Source organism: Capricornis sumatraensis, chromosome 3 (assembly GCF_032405125.1).
Source record: "Capricornis sumatraensis isolate serow.1 chromosome 3, serow.2, whole genome shotgun sequence".
In the NCBI taxonomy this organism is placed as follows: Eukaryota; Metazoa; Chordata; class Mammalia; order Artiodactyla; family Bovidae; genus Capricornis; species Capricornis sumatraensis.
Window position 1 is genome coordinate 29,005,159 of NC_091071.1, and position 17,413 is coordinate 29,022,571.

At 39.2% G+C, this 17,413-nt stretch overlaps 1 protein-coding gene across 2 annotated transcripts in view; it reads right to left on the bottom strand.

Moving 5' to 3' along the window:
• MRTFB (myocardin related transcription factor B) overlaps nucleotides 1-17,413 on the bottom strand; it is a 209,789-nt gene that overhangs the window by 48,877 nt on the left and 143,499 nt on the right. For both annotated transcript variants that reach the window (XM_068967980.1, XM_068967981.1), the window contains one exon: nucleotides 16-81. In XM_068967980.1, the coding sequence (XP_068824081.1) occupies nucleotides 16-81 (66 nt within the window). The remainder of the gene's footprint in view (nucleotides 1-15; nucleotides 82-17,413) is intronic.

A 17,413-nucleotide genomic window follows, 5' to 3' on the forward strand; every position in this document is an offset into this window, starting at 1 on the left:
ATGTGTCAGTCTTACGTGGCATGATGCCCTGGTCCACTAGTTGCTCTCTCGTCCTCCTTTGTTGCAGCCTCAGCTGGAGCACTGTAAAAAGGAAATAATCACCATTGGAGTTTACATGCAACTGTAGGGTCCAGAGGAGGTATAATTAAGCTTAATCTTCTATTTCATAATTGAATAGGGATACTACCTGGCACCATTCAACCTGTCAGAAAAAAAAAAACAACCCCGTTTGTGATTTCTGCCTGTTGGGTGAACTCTGAAGTTCTTTCAGCATATTTTTTGCTTAGTCAGTTAATAATTTTAAGTTAATGATTAAAGCTAGTATTATTTTTAATAAATAAAATCACATTATACTTAGCAAATAAACAAAAATAGTTGGCTTACACATTGTCTTGTTAGTAAGATTCCTTAGTTTTTTTAAAAATAAGTTAATAGCAAAAATGTATTTTAAGGAAAGATTAATGTATCTGGAGGAACTTACTCCATCTGGAATAAATCTTAAATAGCTTTAAAGAAGGCCAACTTCATAATAAAAATTAGACTTATGAGATACTATTAATGACCCAAGGGAAAATTTCTGAATTGAGACCTTAAAGTTTAATAATTTGTGTACAAACATAACAGTGTATCTCATTCTAGAAGTTCTAAGAAAGCCATAAATCAACTGATATGTAATCATTTTAATTAAAAGAGTAAATGAATCACGAAACGTGTAGAAAACAAGGTACATATCACAAAATGGGGAAATCCTGTTGGCCAAATTTAATTTTATATATATATATATATATATATATATATATATATATATATATATATATATATCCCTGAGATTTCTCAGGCAGATTCTTTTCATAGCATCTCTATGTTTCTATCTGGAAAGTGAACTGATTTCAAAAAAGAGTAACAAATGAAGTAACTATGAAAAACATTTTCCTTGGTTTACCCTACATTCAATTTCAAGTTTCCATGTTTAATTTTTATTTCAGACCATGGATGAAAACCAAGGTTAGGATTATTAAGGGCACGCTTTAGGGGTGTAAATATGCAAAAAAAGAAAAAAATTACCTGCGTGTATTTCTTAAATGGTAGGGAAGGAAGACTTTTTTTTTTTTTAAGCAAGTGTGTGATGAGCTTGTTTGGACCAGGCTCAAATGCAATGCCCATAATGGTTCCGACTTCCAGTTAACCCCAAGGCCTGATCTGTGGGACCTGCGGCGCTCACGTCACAGCCTTGCTTTTTGCTTGTGCTGAACTGCAGAGCAGAGCCCCCACTCTTAGATATACTTCAAAAAGAGATCTGACTGTAAAATGGCTTTTAAATATATTTTCATATTCATTGCTAAATATAAATGTCATTCTTTACTCAATACCAAAAAAAATTTTTATCTTTACTTCTTTTGGGGGCCGTAGGACCACAAAACTTCACTGACATCTCATTTAGAACTGAAGTAATTGAGATAAGATTCTATTACACACAGCAAAGAAAAAATTAATGAGTCAAAAATTATATGCACATGGTTCTCATATTAGAATGTTTTGTGATTCTCTGAATCAATTATGCTCTAACATGAAGATCTTTTCCCTGATAACTTACAGTTTATTGAGAATAGTATGTTCCCACTGTACCTCACTAGGAACAAAAATAACCAGAGAGATGACCTGTGGATCTGAAAGCACCCGAATGTTTGCATACTCTGACATTCTTTCGTGAATGCCGAAGTTAATGCTTGTCTGAAATCAAGGTGGTCATATTCAAGAGGCAGAATCCCAAGAAAAGAATACTGAGAAGAGAAAAGGGTCAGAACAATCTCTAGTTCAAAGGCTGACACTTCTGGAACATGGTGGTCCATGTCTGTTGGAGAGTCCCCAGCAGCAGTATTTTTCCTTCCTCCTGAGGGAGTCTTCAAAGAAAGGAGTAAAACAGAAAGGGTAAAGAAAACATCAACAGCCCCCTTGTTTGGTTTAAAACAAACAGACAAACAAAGCATCATACTAGGGAGACAAATGTGTCAAACACGATACAGATTTTTAGGCAAGTGGCATCTTGGAATGAGGGTGGACATGCATACTTTATTAAATATATCCTTATTATTGATCACATAGGTTGTTTCCAATTTTTGCAACTCCTATAACTAATGCTATGGTGGATTTTTTTTGTGTATAAAGTTTATTCCTTATTTCCAGTTATTTCCTTAATTCCTAAAAGGAGGAATATCCTTATGTGGTCCATATAAGGCATGGCCGTAAAGTAAGGAGACTTTTGCAAATCATCATCTCTGAAATTATAGGAGATGTGTGAAAACATGAATATAGACTACTTTACATCTGCTGCATTTAGAGAAAATTCTTCTAATTAATTTTTGAATTTTTCTAAGATGATGTGAGTTATTACCTCTTAGGGTTCACATTCATGGTTTCCTACTACCTTTCAACAAAGAGAAAAATGCATATAATTTTGAAAATTCTTGGTGTTATTCCTTGTTACAACAGACAAAAAACAATACCGTGTCAATATATGTGGTTTTTGTTTGTTTATTTTAGCTGTGCTGGGTCTTTGTTGCGGCTGGTGGGCTTTATTGCCTAATAGCACACGGGATCTTAGTTCTCTGGCCAGGGATTAAACCCGCATTCCCTGCGTTGAAAGGTGGATTCTCAACCACTGGACCACCATGGAAGTCCCAACATAAATGTTGTGAACTTGCTCTTTTTTATATACAAGAAAAGTAAAAACTTTATTTTAACCACCATTCTGAAAAATGAAAGCAAAGAGGAAATGTCATTCTTCTTCACCATCAGAAGTAGCTCAGATAGTAACAAGTATCATCTTTTAGTTCCTTTCTCCTGAATCTTAAATGGATTAAAGCACTTCTAGAACAAGACTTTAAGATTAGTTTCCAATATTTAAAAACAAAAACAGAAAAAACCCTTAGAATAATGTCTTTCATATAATATTTATACCCCCTTCAAATGTTTAGCTGCTTTCTGAGCCAAGATGATTATGTCTATTCTGTTTCTATAAATAGAATGTTTGAAATGTTTCCATAATATGACATAATTAAAGTGCCTTTTCACTCTAAAGAAAAAAACTCTTATTAGCAGCATTTTAAACAACATACAGCAGTTTAGCATGAGTTGAATGAGCCAAAACAAAGCACAGTTTTTGCCCAGGGGACTTGCAAGGGGGCATCTGAGGACTGTATATTACAAAAACAAGGCAGAAATGACACTTTCTGGGAAGCAGTATAGCAGGCAGCCATGGTCTTAGAAATTCTTTACAAACAGCTAGTTTCAGTTATGGGGCATGAAGGAGGGTGGGATGAATGGGTGTAGTGGAAGATGAGTGTTTGTCTACAAGGCAGAGAGAAGATCTGATGTATGTTATTTAATCACAAGACACAGGACAGAATAAACTGCCGAATTATGAGGGGAGAAAAAACACAGGCAAACCCTGAGCCAGTCAAATGAAGGCTGGGTAAATCAATGGCAAAAGCAAAGAAGGGAAACTAAAGAATACTCTAGTATTGACTCTGAAGATAATATTAGGTAAAAAAACAGACCCTGGTTCCAGTTTTTTTTTAACTATTTTTTAAGATGTTTGAGCAGTTAAGAGAATGAAGTAGTTGGACTTTGGCAAAAATGTATTATGCATTGTTAAATGTATTTAGGTGCCTGGTCCTAGAATAACAAAACAATTTAGAAAAACTACATCTTCATATTATCTTTTGAACTTAGATACAGGAGGGGTTAACTGGCCTCTAAATAAGACCCTGGAGGAGGAAATGGCAACCCACCTCAATTCTTGCCTGGGAAATCCCATGGACAGAGGAGGCTGGCGGGCTACAGTCCATGAGGTTAATTCTGTAAAGATTCCCATATTTTTAGTGCTTTACTGTGAATGGGTATTTTGTAGTCACAGAGTAAGCAGTCACATCTTGAATGCTTTCCTTCTAAGCCTGGGATTCAGAAATGTATCAATATATATACCAATAATTTCTCTATTTAAAAACTCATGTTTGTAAGAATATTTCTATTAAAATAAAAATGAAACATGCACATAAAAAAGGGCATTAAAAAAAGTAAAAGATATCTTCTCAGATCAGTCTCTGTAGGCAAAAGAAGCAAAAGCTTTTTCACAGCAAAGGAAATCATAAACAAAATGAAAACCCAATCTACTGCACTGGCAGAAAGTATTTGCAAATGACACTACTGACAATACCCAAAATTTACAAACAGATCATACTGTAGCTGAATATAAAAAGAAAAAAAAAACCAAACACCCCAATCAGAAAATGGGCAGGAGACCGAAATAGACATTTCTTCAGAGAAGATATACAGATGGCCAAGAGGTACATGAAAAAGAGGTTCAATACTGCTAGTTATTAGAAAAATGAAAATCAAAACCACAATGGCCTCACACTGATCAGAATGGCCATCACCAAAAAGTTTACAAATAATAAATGTTGGAGAAGGTATAGAGAGAAGGCAACACTTGTACACTGTTTGTTAGAATGTAAATTGGTGCAGTTGCTATGGAAAACAGTATTCCAGAGGTTTCTTAAAAAGCCAAAAACAGAGTTACCATATAATCCAGCAATCCCAGTCCTGCGTATGTATCCAGAAAAAATGAAAACACTATTTCAAAAAGATCCATGGACTCCAGTGCTTACTATTTACAACAGCCAAGACATGGAAACAACCCAAGTGACAATCAAGATGACTGATTTAAGAAAATGTGGTGTATATATAAGATTAACAGATACAAACTACTATAAGAAACACATAAGCAATAAAGATTTACTGTATAGCACAGGCAACTACATTCAATGTCTTGTAATAACTTTTAATGGAAAATAATCTAAAGATATGACTTATTTTGCCATATACCTGAAACTAACACAATATTGTAAGTCAACCATACTTCAATTAAAAAAAAAAAGTGAAAGCCAGTCCATCCTACCAGAGACCTCCAGTCCTCCTCCACAAAGGTAACCACTGTTAAATTTCTATGGTTCTAGAGACTGTTTTGTGAATATTCTGGCAATGTTAAATATAGACTATGCAAAGGAAATACATGGGATGGGATCATGCCATTCACATAGTTTGATTCAGTTCAGTTCAGTTCAGTCGCTCAGTCGTGTCCAACTCTTTGCGACCCCATGAATTGCAGCACGCCAGGCCTCCCTGTCCATCACCATCTCCTGGAGTTCACTCAGACTCCAGTCCATTGAGTCCGTGATGCCATCCAGCCATCTCATACTGGGTTGTCCCTTTCTCCTCCTGCCCCCAATCTCTTCTAGCATCAGAGTCTTTTCCAATGAGTCAACTCTTCGCATGAGGGGGCCAAAGTACTGGAGCTTCAGCTTTAGCATCATTCCTTCCAAAGAAATCCCAGGGTTGATCTCCTGCAGAATGGACTGGTTGGATCTCCTTGCAGTCCAAGGGACTCTCAAGAGTCTTCTCCAACACCACAGTTCAAACACATCAATTCTTCGGTGCTCAGCCTTCTTCACAGTCCAACTCTCACATCCATACATGACCACTGGAAAAACCATAGCCTTGACTAGACGGACCTTAGTCGGCAAAGTAATCTCTCTGCTTTGAATATGCTATCTAGGTTGGTCATAACTTTTCTTCCAAGGAGTAAGCGTCTTTTAATTTCATGGCTGCAATCACCATCTGCTGTGATTTTGGAGCCCCAAAAAATAAAGTCTGACACTGTTTCTACTGTTTCCCCATCTATTTCCCATGAAGTGATAGGACCAGATGCCATGATCTTCATTTTCTGAATGTTGAGTTTTAAGCCAACTTTTTCACTCTCCTCTTTCACTTTCATCAGGAGGCTTTTTGGCTCCTCTTCACCTTCTGCCATAAGAGTGGTGTCATCTGCATATCTGAGGTTATTGATATTTCTCCCGGCAATCTTGATTCCAGCCTGTGTTTCTTCCAGTCCAGCGTTTCTCATGATGTGCTCTGCATAGAAGTTAAATAAGCAGGGTGACAATATACAGCCTCGATGTACTCCTTTTCCTATTTGGAACCAGTCTGTTGTTCCATGTCCAGTTCTAACTGTTGTTTCCTGACCTGCATACAGATTTCTCAAGAGGCAGGTCAGGTGGTCTGGTATTCCCATCTCTTTCAGAATTTTCCACAGTTTATTGTGATCCACACAGTCAAAGGCTTTGGCATAGTCAATAAAGCAGAAATAGATGTTTTTCTGGAACTCTCTTGCTTTTTCCATGATCCAGCGGATGTTGGCAATTTGATCTCTGGTTCCTCTGCCTTTTCTAAAACCAGCTTGAACATAGTTTGATTATTTACTTAAAAAAAAAACAAACATGGACTCTAGGTCATTCTTCTTACTGGCTATAGCTAACATATAGATGTATCAATCGTACACTCTTAAGTTCCCAGATTTCCTGCTGTTATTAACAGTGCTGCAATGATTTTCTTCATTTTGTGGCATACGTTTGTGCTTGTGTATAAACATTTAAATACAAATACACACATCTGAAATTTTGATAGAGTCTCTTTGCAATCCAAATGGTTGCACCAATCTATTTCTCCATTTACAAGATAAAAGAGGACCTTTCTGTTCATCCCTTCCCCACAATATACATCAGGCCGTAAAGGAATTTTTAAATTCAGAAACAAAGATCACTTACTCTTAGCCACAACTACCAACAATATCATGCCAAAGTAACAGTAAAATTTGATATAACTAATGAACAGTAAGGGAACAAGAGCAATCAAAAGAATCAGTGAGGGGGATGGGGCTGGTTTTTGACTGAATGCAGAGATATTTATAGTGGGTGTCAGAAGAACTGGTTAAGTTCTCTCTTGTCAACCAGATATTGATTTATAAATTTGGTAGAATTTTTCTCATATTCCAGGATAGAAACCTAGTAAGCATAAGGCTTCTCATTCTTTTTTCTTTAACTCCAACACAGCTGAGAGACGTAATGGAGAGATTTGATACATATACAGAACAAAATCAACACTATGTGGTAAAGGACTGGATGTTGTGTTTGAAGGAGAAAAGATAAAGATGGTGCCTGGGATTCTGGCTTAAGAACCTGGATAGATCATTAACTGAGATAAAAAACACATGACGGCCATTTAGGGAGCTCAGTCTTGGATATGCCTGAATTAGAAGTGGAGATGGCAAAGTGACAATTGGTTCCACGGTTCCAGATTTCGAAGGTAGGTCTTGGCAGGAGACTAAAATTTGGAAGTTGTCACTTATGTAGTAGTTGAAGCCATGGGAGTTTGCCAAGGTAGAGAATATAGAAACAGGAAGCAAGAAGCAAGCTGCTAGGAAATGCAACTTGAAGCCCACTTTTATAGGTCAGATGGGGGTGAAAGTCCAAAAAAGGAAACAAGCAGAAGATGCCCAAGGAAGAGGAGGAGCCTGGAGAGTGTGTGTAAAAGTGTTTCCAGAAGGGACTCATGACCAACTGGGCCCAATGCTGCTGTTGCAGAACATGGAGGAGCTGGTCTGTGGAGTGATGAATGGAAATGGGACTCAAAGAGGTCAGGGAGGAAGGAGGGGTGACTGTGAGAATGACAGTAATGGAAGAAATGCTTTCAAGATTTGCGCAGCAAGGTAGGAGAGAAGTGAAGGCTTGAGGGGTGTGGAACTTAAGGTTGGAACATACCTGAACAGGTTTATAAGTGATAAAGAGCAAGAGGGGAAGGGGGTGGGGTTGGGGAGGGAGAGAGCGGAAATGAATGAATATGAATGAGAATAAAAGAGAGAGTAAGAGGCAGTAGGGTTCCTGAAGTGGGGTGGGATTCAGAGGAAACAAGAAAGGCACAGAGAACTGCGTGTGGCTGCAGGTGGGCTTACAGATTTGGGCTGGCATGTCCAGCAAAGTTTCGAATGATGGCTTTTAATTTCTCAGAGGAGGAGGAGGAAAGATCATCTGTTCAAAGTGAGATGCATATGAAGGAAAAGTCAGTTTGAGGCCAGTGAAGAAGGTCTGAAATACTCATTGCAGACTGTGAAGAACAAGTTGGAAAAGAAAAACATGTTTATTTTTCCCAAAAATGCTCCAACTCATAATGTAACAGCTTAGGGGAGAAAAGTCAGTCCAAAAACAAGCAAGTCACTCAATGGTTCTGAACTATATCATTTTTTATCAGAGAAAAAGACCACAAGATACAAAATTAGAACATTTGGCAGTTCTTTCTCAAGCTCATCACATAAAATTTTTAAGTTAAGAACAGCTGCAGTCCAGCAATTCCACTTCTAGGTGAACTGAAAACAGGTTCTCAAACACACACATTCATGTTCATAGCAGGACTAGTCACAACAGCCAAAAGGTGGGTACAGTCCTGATGTCATCAACACATGAACGGACGAGCAAATTCTAGTCTATCCATACAGTGGAATATTATTCAGCTATAAAAGAAGTGAAGCACTGTATGTGTGACAACATGGATGAATTTGAAAAATATTACACTAAGTAAAAGAAGCCAGATGGCAATAGGTTGAATATTGTATGATTTCATGCTGCTGCTGCTGCTGCTAAGTCACTTCAGTCGTGTCTGACTCTGTGTGACCCCATAGACAACAGCCCACCAGGCTCCCCTGTCCCTGGGATTCTCCAGGCAAGAACACTGGAGTGGGTTGCCATTTCCTTCTCCAATGCATGAAAGTGAAAACTGAAGTCGCTCAGTCATGTCCAACTCTTAGCAACCCCATGGACTGCAGCCTACTAGGCTCCTCCGTCCATGGGATTTTCCAGGCAAGAGTACTGGAGTGGGTTGCAATTGCCTTCTCCATAGATGTGAAATATCCAGAACTGGTAAATACAAAGAGACAGCTACTCTGGTGGCTGCCTGAAACTGGCGGGGAGTAACTGCTTCATGACCACAAGGTGTTCCCTTGGACTAATGAAAACATTTTGGAACTAGATAGAGGTGTACTCGCACAAACCTGTGAATACGTTAAATGCCCCTGAAATCATTCACTTTAAAATAGTTATGTTTATGTTAAGTAAATTTTATCTCAACAGAAAAAATGGAACAGTTGGCAGAACAGTAGACCTTAAGAAACCAATTTCTCAATAATCAAATTTCCTAATTCCCACCCATGGCTGGCTAGCCCCGCTCACCGTCATAATTCCATTAACCACCAATGGGGACTTTGTCTTCTAATGATTTGATGACTACAATAACAACTATATATTACACTGCATTCCCTGCCATACCAAATGCTAGGTTTTGTTGTTCTGGGTGGGGCCTCTAATCCTCCTTCTAGACTTTGTCCTTATATCTATAGCACCTTTTACAATGCTCGCCATATAGAAACTTCAATAAATAAATGTGTTTTACTTAATGTTGCACGGTATACTTACAGCATATAACTGAGTTACTATTTTCTAAGCAAAGAGAATTCTAGCCAAATTTAAGAATAAAAACCAAGAGGATTTTGTATGTGGCAAGTGATTATCATGGGACAGAACTAATACTTGTCTTGCTTAGTTGTATGAATTTGAGGCTTCAGACATTTTGGGATTGATGTTTGTGACATCTAATTATATTTAAATCTAATTATATTGTTTTGAAGGTAAAAGAAGACTGAAAAGGAGAAGGCTAAGGGCAAAGGAGTAAAGAAGAGCATGGAAAACTGATAGACAGTAAATTCAGCTTGTATTAGAGAAGTGTAAAAGTCAATCCTAAAGGAAAGCAGCTTTGAATATTCACTGGACGTCCTGGTACTGAAGCTGAAGCTCCAATACTTTGGCCACCTGAAGCTCCAATACTTTGGCCACTTGAAGAGACCCTGATGCTGGGAAAGACTGAGGGCAAGAGGAGAAGGGGGTGACAGAGGATAAGATGGTTGCATGGCATCACTGACTCAAACTCAAGAGAGATAGTGAAGGACAGGGAAGCCTGGCATGCTGCAGTTGTAAGAGTCAGACACGACTTAGCAGCTGAACAGTAACAACAAAAAGCACTTAAGTACTCTCATAGATGGTAAAAAGAAGCAACCAAAGATTACAGACCTTTTGTTGTATTTTCATGGGTCTAATTTGCCAATTATAAAATAAAGTTCTTCAAGTTGTTTAAAATAAAGGAATACAAAGAGGCTAGAAATAAAATGGTGGTTTGTCTTGTAAGAGTCATGCTATCTGCACTGATTAAGCAAACTCCAACCACCACCTCCTGTCTGAAGCAAAATTAGAGTGACAGTATACACATAAATCTAAACCTCTGATACTACCAAGTACAAACAGCATTTTGAGCAGGAATTTTTATATTATGTTATTTTCTATTTAGAAAAAGGAGAGACAACATTGTTAATTAAAAACAAAAAAAACAAAAACGTGCAAGTAAGTGTTTGAAAGTTAACCTTAGGATTTCTCTGGTGGTCCAGTGTTAAGAATCTGCCTGCCAATGAAGAGGACATGGGTTTGATCCCTGGACCAGGAAGATCCCACATGCCTCAGAGCAACTAAGCCCTGTGCCACAACTACTGAGCCTGTGCTCCAGAGAACGAGCCCTGAATACTGAACCAGTGTGCTGCAGCTACTGAAGCCTGTGCTCCCTGGAGCCCATGCTCTGCAAGAAGAGAAGCCCCTGCAATGAGAAGCCTGCACATCGCAACTACAGAGCAGCCTGTGCTCGAATGCAACTAAAGAAAGCCCACGCACAGCAATGAAGACCTAGTACGGCCAAAACAAACAAACAAATAAAAAAGAAAGTTAGCCTTAGACTGCCTCGGATAGAAATACAGCCTTTCATCCAGAAAGTCTACTGCACCCTTACAAAGTCCACTGAGGGTGAGGGGTGTGGGAGAAGAGGCAGGTGGTACAAACTGTGGAATTCTAAACTACTACCCCTTGCTGGTAGGGAGGTCACAGTCAAGAATGCAGCCTTTACTCTCTATTAGAAATGAAAGAGCAAAGATGGAAGTAAAAACTAAACATGCAAGCAGTCCAGGCTGACGCATTGTAGGTTTCCCGCATTAATCTGCAGCATGAGGTCAGGAAGACAATGTTTTCAACACTCAGCCTTGGAAATTTACAGGCACTTTGATAACTCTGTGGCTGGCTGCTGCTTCTGTTTCCATGGAAACAGGCTGCTAAAAATGGGGCATGTTTCTTTAAACTGATCATACCTTCACACAAATTCCCCTCTCCTTTTTGTCAAAAGTTGGAATAAATTTAAAGTATGCTTCTCCTGCTATGACAACGGGATGTCAAGGCAGGGAACCTGGTACAGAATGGCAGGGACAACATTAGCCTGTGGCAGACATACAGAAAGATATTATATGTACCTATGTGCATTTAAAGAAATCTCACTTGGTTAAAAAGTGGAAATAAAGGACACAGTGGGAAAGTGGAAATATACCACAAATAAAAGGCACTTCCAAAGTAAAATCATCTGCTTAATTGGTTATCATCAGCACTGTAAAGAGGCTTAAAAAAACTTGATTTTCCAGACAATTTTTAACCTGTGGGACCATGCTCGTTCTGCACCCATTATATGCCTAGATAAGATTCTTAACCTTCCATGGTTCCAAAAGAAAATGATGTTTATTTTTCTTATTTTGGGGATAATCAAAGATTCTATGTTTCCCTGCTACATTAGACTCTCAGTGTGCAGCTCTAGGCAGAGGTGCTGACAGCTGAGAGCTCTTTCCTAATCCCTCTAAAATGGGAAAATGTATGCTGTACAAAAGATTCTGAAATGTCTCAGTGTAAACTCCTTAGGCAGCCTCTCTGAATAAAAAGACAATTAACAACAAAACAGGAGAACAGTAGGATATTATTTACCTCCAGTTTTTCCCAGAATAGTAAGCACACGCTACTCTCTTGATCCTGGCTCAATATCTTGGTTTTTATTCCCATTTTGTGGATTCAGGAATGGGACACAAACAGAAATCACACACAGCTGAACAACGCTTGGACAACATGGGTTTGAACTGTACAGGTCCATTTATGTGTGTTTTTTTTCAATAAATATAGTACTTGTATTTTCATTTTACAGATGTTTAGTTAACTAAGTGGTGGAGGGGGGTGTCTGTGTTCAATCAGAGATCACGATATGTGGAATCAAAAGAATCAGGGACTGAGCCCTGCCTCTGCCTAAACTGTTTCAGTTCCTGCTCTTGGTTGACTCATTTATCAACTCCATTGTTTCTGAGGCAGAGATAGCAGAACTCTCATTTTCGACTGGGTGCAGTGGGGGGCCTCGCCATTCCTAACTCCCATGCTGTTCAAGGGTATACCTACCTGCCTACGCACACACGCAGGCCAATCTGCCCACAACAGCAGGAGGGGAGCAGAGAATGACACGAGGTGAGTGTGACCCTGATGCCACAGCAACTGCACGTGCTGATGCAGGCCAAAGGACGAGCTGCAGGTGTTCAGGCCAACGGGGTGGGCTGGGGTGGGCGAGGCCTTCTGGGAGAGAACAGCTGTGGAGGAGGGAGGAGTAAGACAGAGGCTGGGCTCCACTTGCTGAAGGGACCGGCATATGGGTGGAGATAGCGGGGCGGCTCTCTCTCTACTTGAGCAAAGATTCCTGTTAAGATTCTGTTTGAGGAAAGGGACTTGGACAAGGGTGGGGGCTGCGGTGAAACACAGCTGTTGACAAACGAAGTATTTTTGAGGCAGGACTGACAGGTTCAGCAAGCAGATCTGGTGACAGGCTGTGAGGAGGAGGTCAAGGAACGTGTCAGAGATCCCTCCTATCCGTAAGCTGATGTGGGGACAGGGGCGCTGTCTGAGACAGGAGACCCTGGAGGAAATGAGCCTCGGGAATGTTGATGAGTGAAGGCCCAAAGCACAAAGAGATGGAGTCTTCGATCCTCGCTCGTTCAGACCTAAACACACAGAGGTTTCTTCTGCTCGTGTGTGTGTGTGTGTGTGTGTGTGTGTGTGTTTTAACTTCTATGTTATCACTCAGTTTCCTGTGTGTGTGTGTGTCTGTGTGTGCGTGTGTATTTTAACTTCTATGTTATCACTCAGTTTCCTGTGTGTGTGTGTCTGTGTGTGCGTGTGTATTTTAACTTCTATGTTATCACTCAGTTTCCTGTGTGTGTGTGTCTGTGTGTGCGTGTGTATTTTAACTTCTATGTTATCACTCAGCATCCTGCCTTCCAGGCTCTGAGCTCCTCGAACACCATAGCTTATAGAGCTTTATAACCTCTGGCATGATGCTGTGAAGAAGCAGTCAAATTTCTGCTAAATGATTTCCAATAAAAAGTTAAATTATATAATTTAATTTCACAGGTAGCATATACCCATTTTAAAAAGACGGTGAATTACATCTGGGAAGAGGAATCTCACTTTTTCCCTCCATACCTGTATATTATTTGAATTTAAGAACCTACCTTACAGTTCAAATTTAGTAAAAAAAAAAACAATTAATTTAGTGATATCTCACTTGTACAACACTTTTAATTATGTAGAACACCGGCAGAAAATGAAGAAAGAAGAAATTCCCCAAGAAGCAAAAATAGATGTTACGAAGTTCATATGCTTTATTTCTAGAAGGCGGCTAGCTAGCATGCTCTATTTCACTTCCTATTTGTCCGCTTCTCCTACTATGACAATAAATTGTAGTTGCATTAACAACAGAATCAGGATTCCACTATTACCTCTTATATTTGTTGCTTACTTTTCAAGATTGGGCTTCCCTGGTGGCTCAGAGGTTAAAGCGTTTGCCTGCAATGAAGACCTGGGTTCGATTCCTGGGTCGGGAAGATCCCCTGGAGAGGGAAGTGGCAACCCACTCCAGTATTCTTGCCTGGAGAATCCCATGGGCGGAGGAGCCTGGTGGGCTACAGTCCACGGGGTAGCAAAGAGTTGGACACGACTGAACGACTTCACTTCACTTTCAAGATTACAAGCAGCAAATCAAAAAGGCAGAATGTGGCAGATGACAAAGATCAAATAATATATAATGATTCGATGAATCTAGCAATGATCCAGAGATCATTCTCTGTGTAGGCAAATGGTTTATACACCTCACCAATGACTTAAGGCCCCAATGCCTTACGTTCTGGGGTAGCCGTTAATTTATAACTGAATTTTAAATTATATCTGAAGGTAATAATTCAAACGATTATATTGTTTAAGAAGGCAGGGAGGGATATAATATTCTCCAAATACTTAATGCATAATAGTAATATATCTATGAGAGGCAGGAGACTGGAGGTGAGGTATAAAAATTATTCAAACAATGACACTATCTCAAAGAAACAGTATGGTCTAACAGTGAAGACAGTGCAGACACCTGTCACAGTAGCAAAAGGTGACATGCCATAAACAGATGCAGAACCAGTCACTGGGAGGATATGACAGAGAAGAAATTAATTTTAGGTGACGGGTTCAGGTGACTTTCTTTAGGCAATGGCACAGGGATTGGGTTTTAAGACACTGTGAACCTGCAAAGCTGGGATGAGCAGTTTCCCAACAGAATCTCCAGCAGTGATGGAAATGGTTTATAAGCTGCACGGTTGTTAACCACAAGCGGCAACTGAGTAGTTGAAATGTGGATAATGATTTCACTTCATTTTTAATGATTTTAAATTTAAATGAGGCTAATATAGAGTGCAGGTACAGTATGTATAACTCCTGTCACTCAGAAGAGTTCTGGTGCTTTGGTAAAGGTGTTTATTTAATCTGTTTTTCCTAGGCTGAACTACTCAGAACATCTCACATATGCTTCTTTCTTCACACACAGATCTCCTATGGCCATGTCCCAGCACACCATGTTAACCCATTTCCCTGTCTACGATGCAGTTTTCCACAAACTCCACACACTTTATCCCAACTGCTATTGGATCCCTAAACCTATAACTCCTCCCCTCAACATCCACAGCTGAGCCACACAATGAAAGCAGTCCAGATCCCTGAGTTACTTCTTAGAGGACCACTGACTAGGAGAGCTGCCTAACCCACCTAGGACTAGGTTTCAAGCAAAAAATGCACTTTCGTTAGTTAAAACACTGAGTTTGGGGGCTGTTTGTCAGAGCATGTAGTTTAGTCAAAGTAAGTAATATACAAGTCAGTTTTCTTTTTTGGTTATTTTATTTTCACCATTAGAAAGCTCTGCATGTTGAACATCAATTTTTCCTCTTTCAATTAATTTAATATCATTTTGTCTTTGATAAATATGGGATATTACTAGCTGGTAGCACTGGCATAATGATTCACTATCTCGATAATGCTTCATATTAAGCCACTTATCTGAATTAAATCATCTCAATTTATTTGAATTTCCCTCAAGTTTTGTGATTATTAATTTGTAAGTTGTCAAGTCAGTGATTTGTAACATCCTTTAGTTGTTAGAACCAGAAATTAAATTAAATCTCATCTACGTTGAGCACTATTAGAAAATGTTCTGAACCTTTCACAGATAAATCAAAAGATGATATTCCTTACTGCTGCTTTGAGAAAAGAAACTAGTCTAAGGAAAATGTCCTATTTTGAATCTGATAAGAATTTATGACATTTATTGCTATTTCTCACCTAAAGCAGAAAATAATTAGATTCTCCAACTACACCCATGTGTGAGTCACTCAGTCATGTCTGACTCTTTGTGACCCCATGGACTATAGCCCACCAGGCTCCTCCATCCATGGGATTCTCCAGGCAAGAATACTGGAGTGGGTTGCCATTTCCTTCTCTAGGGGATCTTCCCAACCCAGGGATCAAACCCGGGTCTCCTGCACGGCAGGCCAACCCTTTACCATCTGAGCCACCAGGGAAGCCCCATAGGTAGGTATATATCAAAAAAGTTTATGTAAGCATTAACAAAACTGTGAGGAGATGTGCTTTATAATCCAAACAATTCCCTGATATGTGGTGACAACTATTCACAGACAGTTGACACTTGGAACATTTTTCTCATAAAGTTTCAACAGGTATTACTAAATTTTCTTGTTAATGTGTCACATAAACTTTGAAACCCATGATTACCGGCTTTCCCCCTTAAAATAATTTCAGCTAATTAGCACTGTCAACAACAACAGGAATTCTAATATGTCCCCAAATAAGTAAGAGCTAGAGCAACTGCTTGAGCAGCAGAGCCGATTGCCCACCCCTTGCAGCAGACACTGTCAACCCAGCTGTGGCTAGATGATTAGAGCTGAATGGATCAAAGTCTATCCTTCCTTCATTACCTGAAAACTTTTGATTCAGACATTTTAAAAAATGTATGGCAAAACCAATACAGTATTGTAAAGTAAAATAAAGTAAAAATAAAAATTAAAAAAAAAATCCCAGAGGTTGTTCTTTCAAATACAAAACCAAACTTTGCCAAAAATGAACATGAACACCAAATACGGTTCATGTGAAAGATAATAAATATTTCAAATTAGTATCCCTCAACATGAGGCATAAAGCATAGACATGACTGATGGTCCAAAATTTGTCTTTTGACAAGAGGGCATTGGACCTGGTTAGCCTCCAGGGCATTTTAGTGTTTGAACATTGCTGCCACATCAGTCAACTTTCATGGATTCATAAAACTGACACGTGGCCCAGGACCTAGAACTAGATGAAACTCAGCAGTGGCCTGTCACCCTAGTCTGACAAGCTGACTGGTGATGCTCATCTGCAGACAGTGACTGTGACAAACAATTCCAGGGGTTCAAACCTGCATAGGAATCTAGCCATTTTCATACAAAGCCAGGTAAACAGAAGCTTTCTGCGTAATTCCTCCTAGTTTTTTCTGTTCTACTTAAATTCAGGTCTAATCCTCTTTTGGTATCACTACCTTTGAGGTAACAGATCACCTTTGATATCTAATTTTTTTTGTTTGGTTATTTTTGCCCTCCGCCCTATCTCTAGCAAAAAATCAGCAGAAGTACAGTCTGTTAAGATAGAAAGCAAAGCATAGTCAGTGCAGCTATGGTGAGACAGATTCATTTTATCATGCAATCGTTTCTGTGGAGTGTTTAAAAGCATGAAAGTTCTCTTCCCCTATACCTCTTTAAACCGATGAATTTGCATGAAAGTAATAGACTGGTGCGCTGCAGTCCATGGGGTCGCAAAGAGTTGGATGTGACTGCGCAACTGAACAACAACAGATATAAACACTTCTCTACTTTGTCAATATATACAGGATTTTAAAAATTAAATTTTAAGTAGAAGAGAAAGGCAACAAAGGGTGAAAAAATAAGAAGAGGGATGGTTACACTGGCATTAAACTGGGCATCTCATAAAAACACTACCAAGTAGGTACTGTTTATCCTCATTGTACAAAGGTGGAAACTAAGGCTCAGAGCAGTGAACTTGTCCAGGGTCACAGAGCTAGAAAATGGGATTTGCTCCCAAGTATATCTCACTTTAGGGTCTGTGCTCTCGCTCTGTGACATTATACTGTGGTACATGTATAAATTTGTATAAACTCAAAGCATGGTCACAGTGGTTAGGGAAAGAATTAATACATC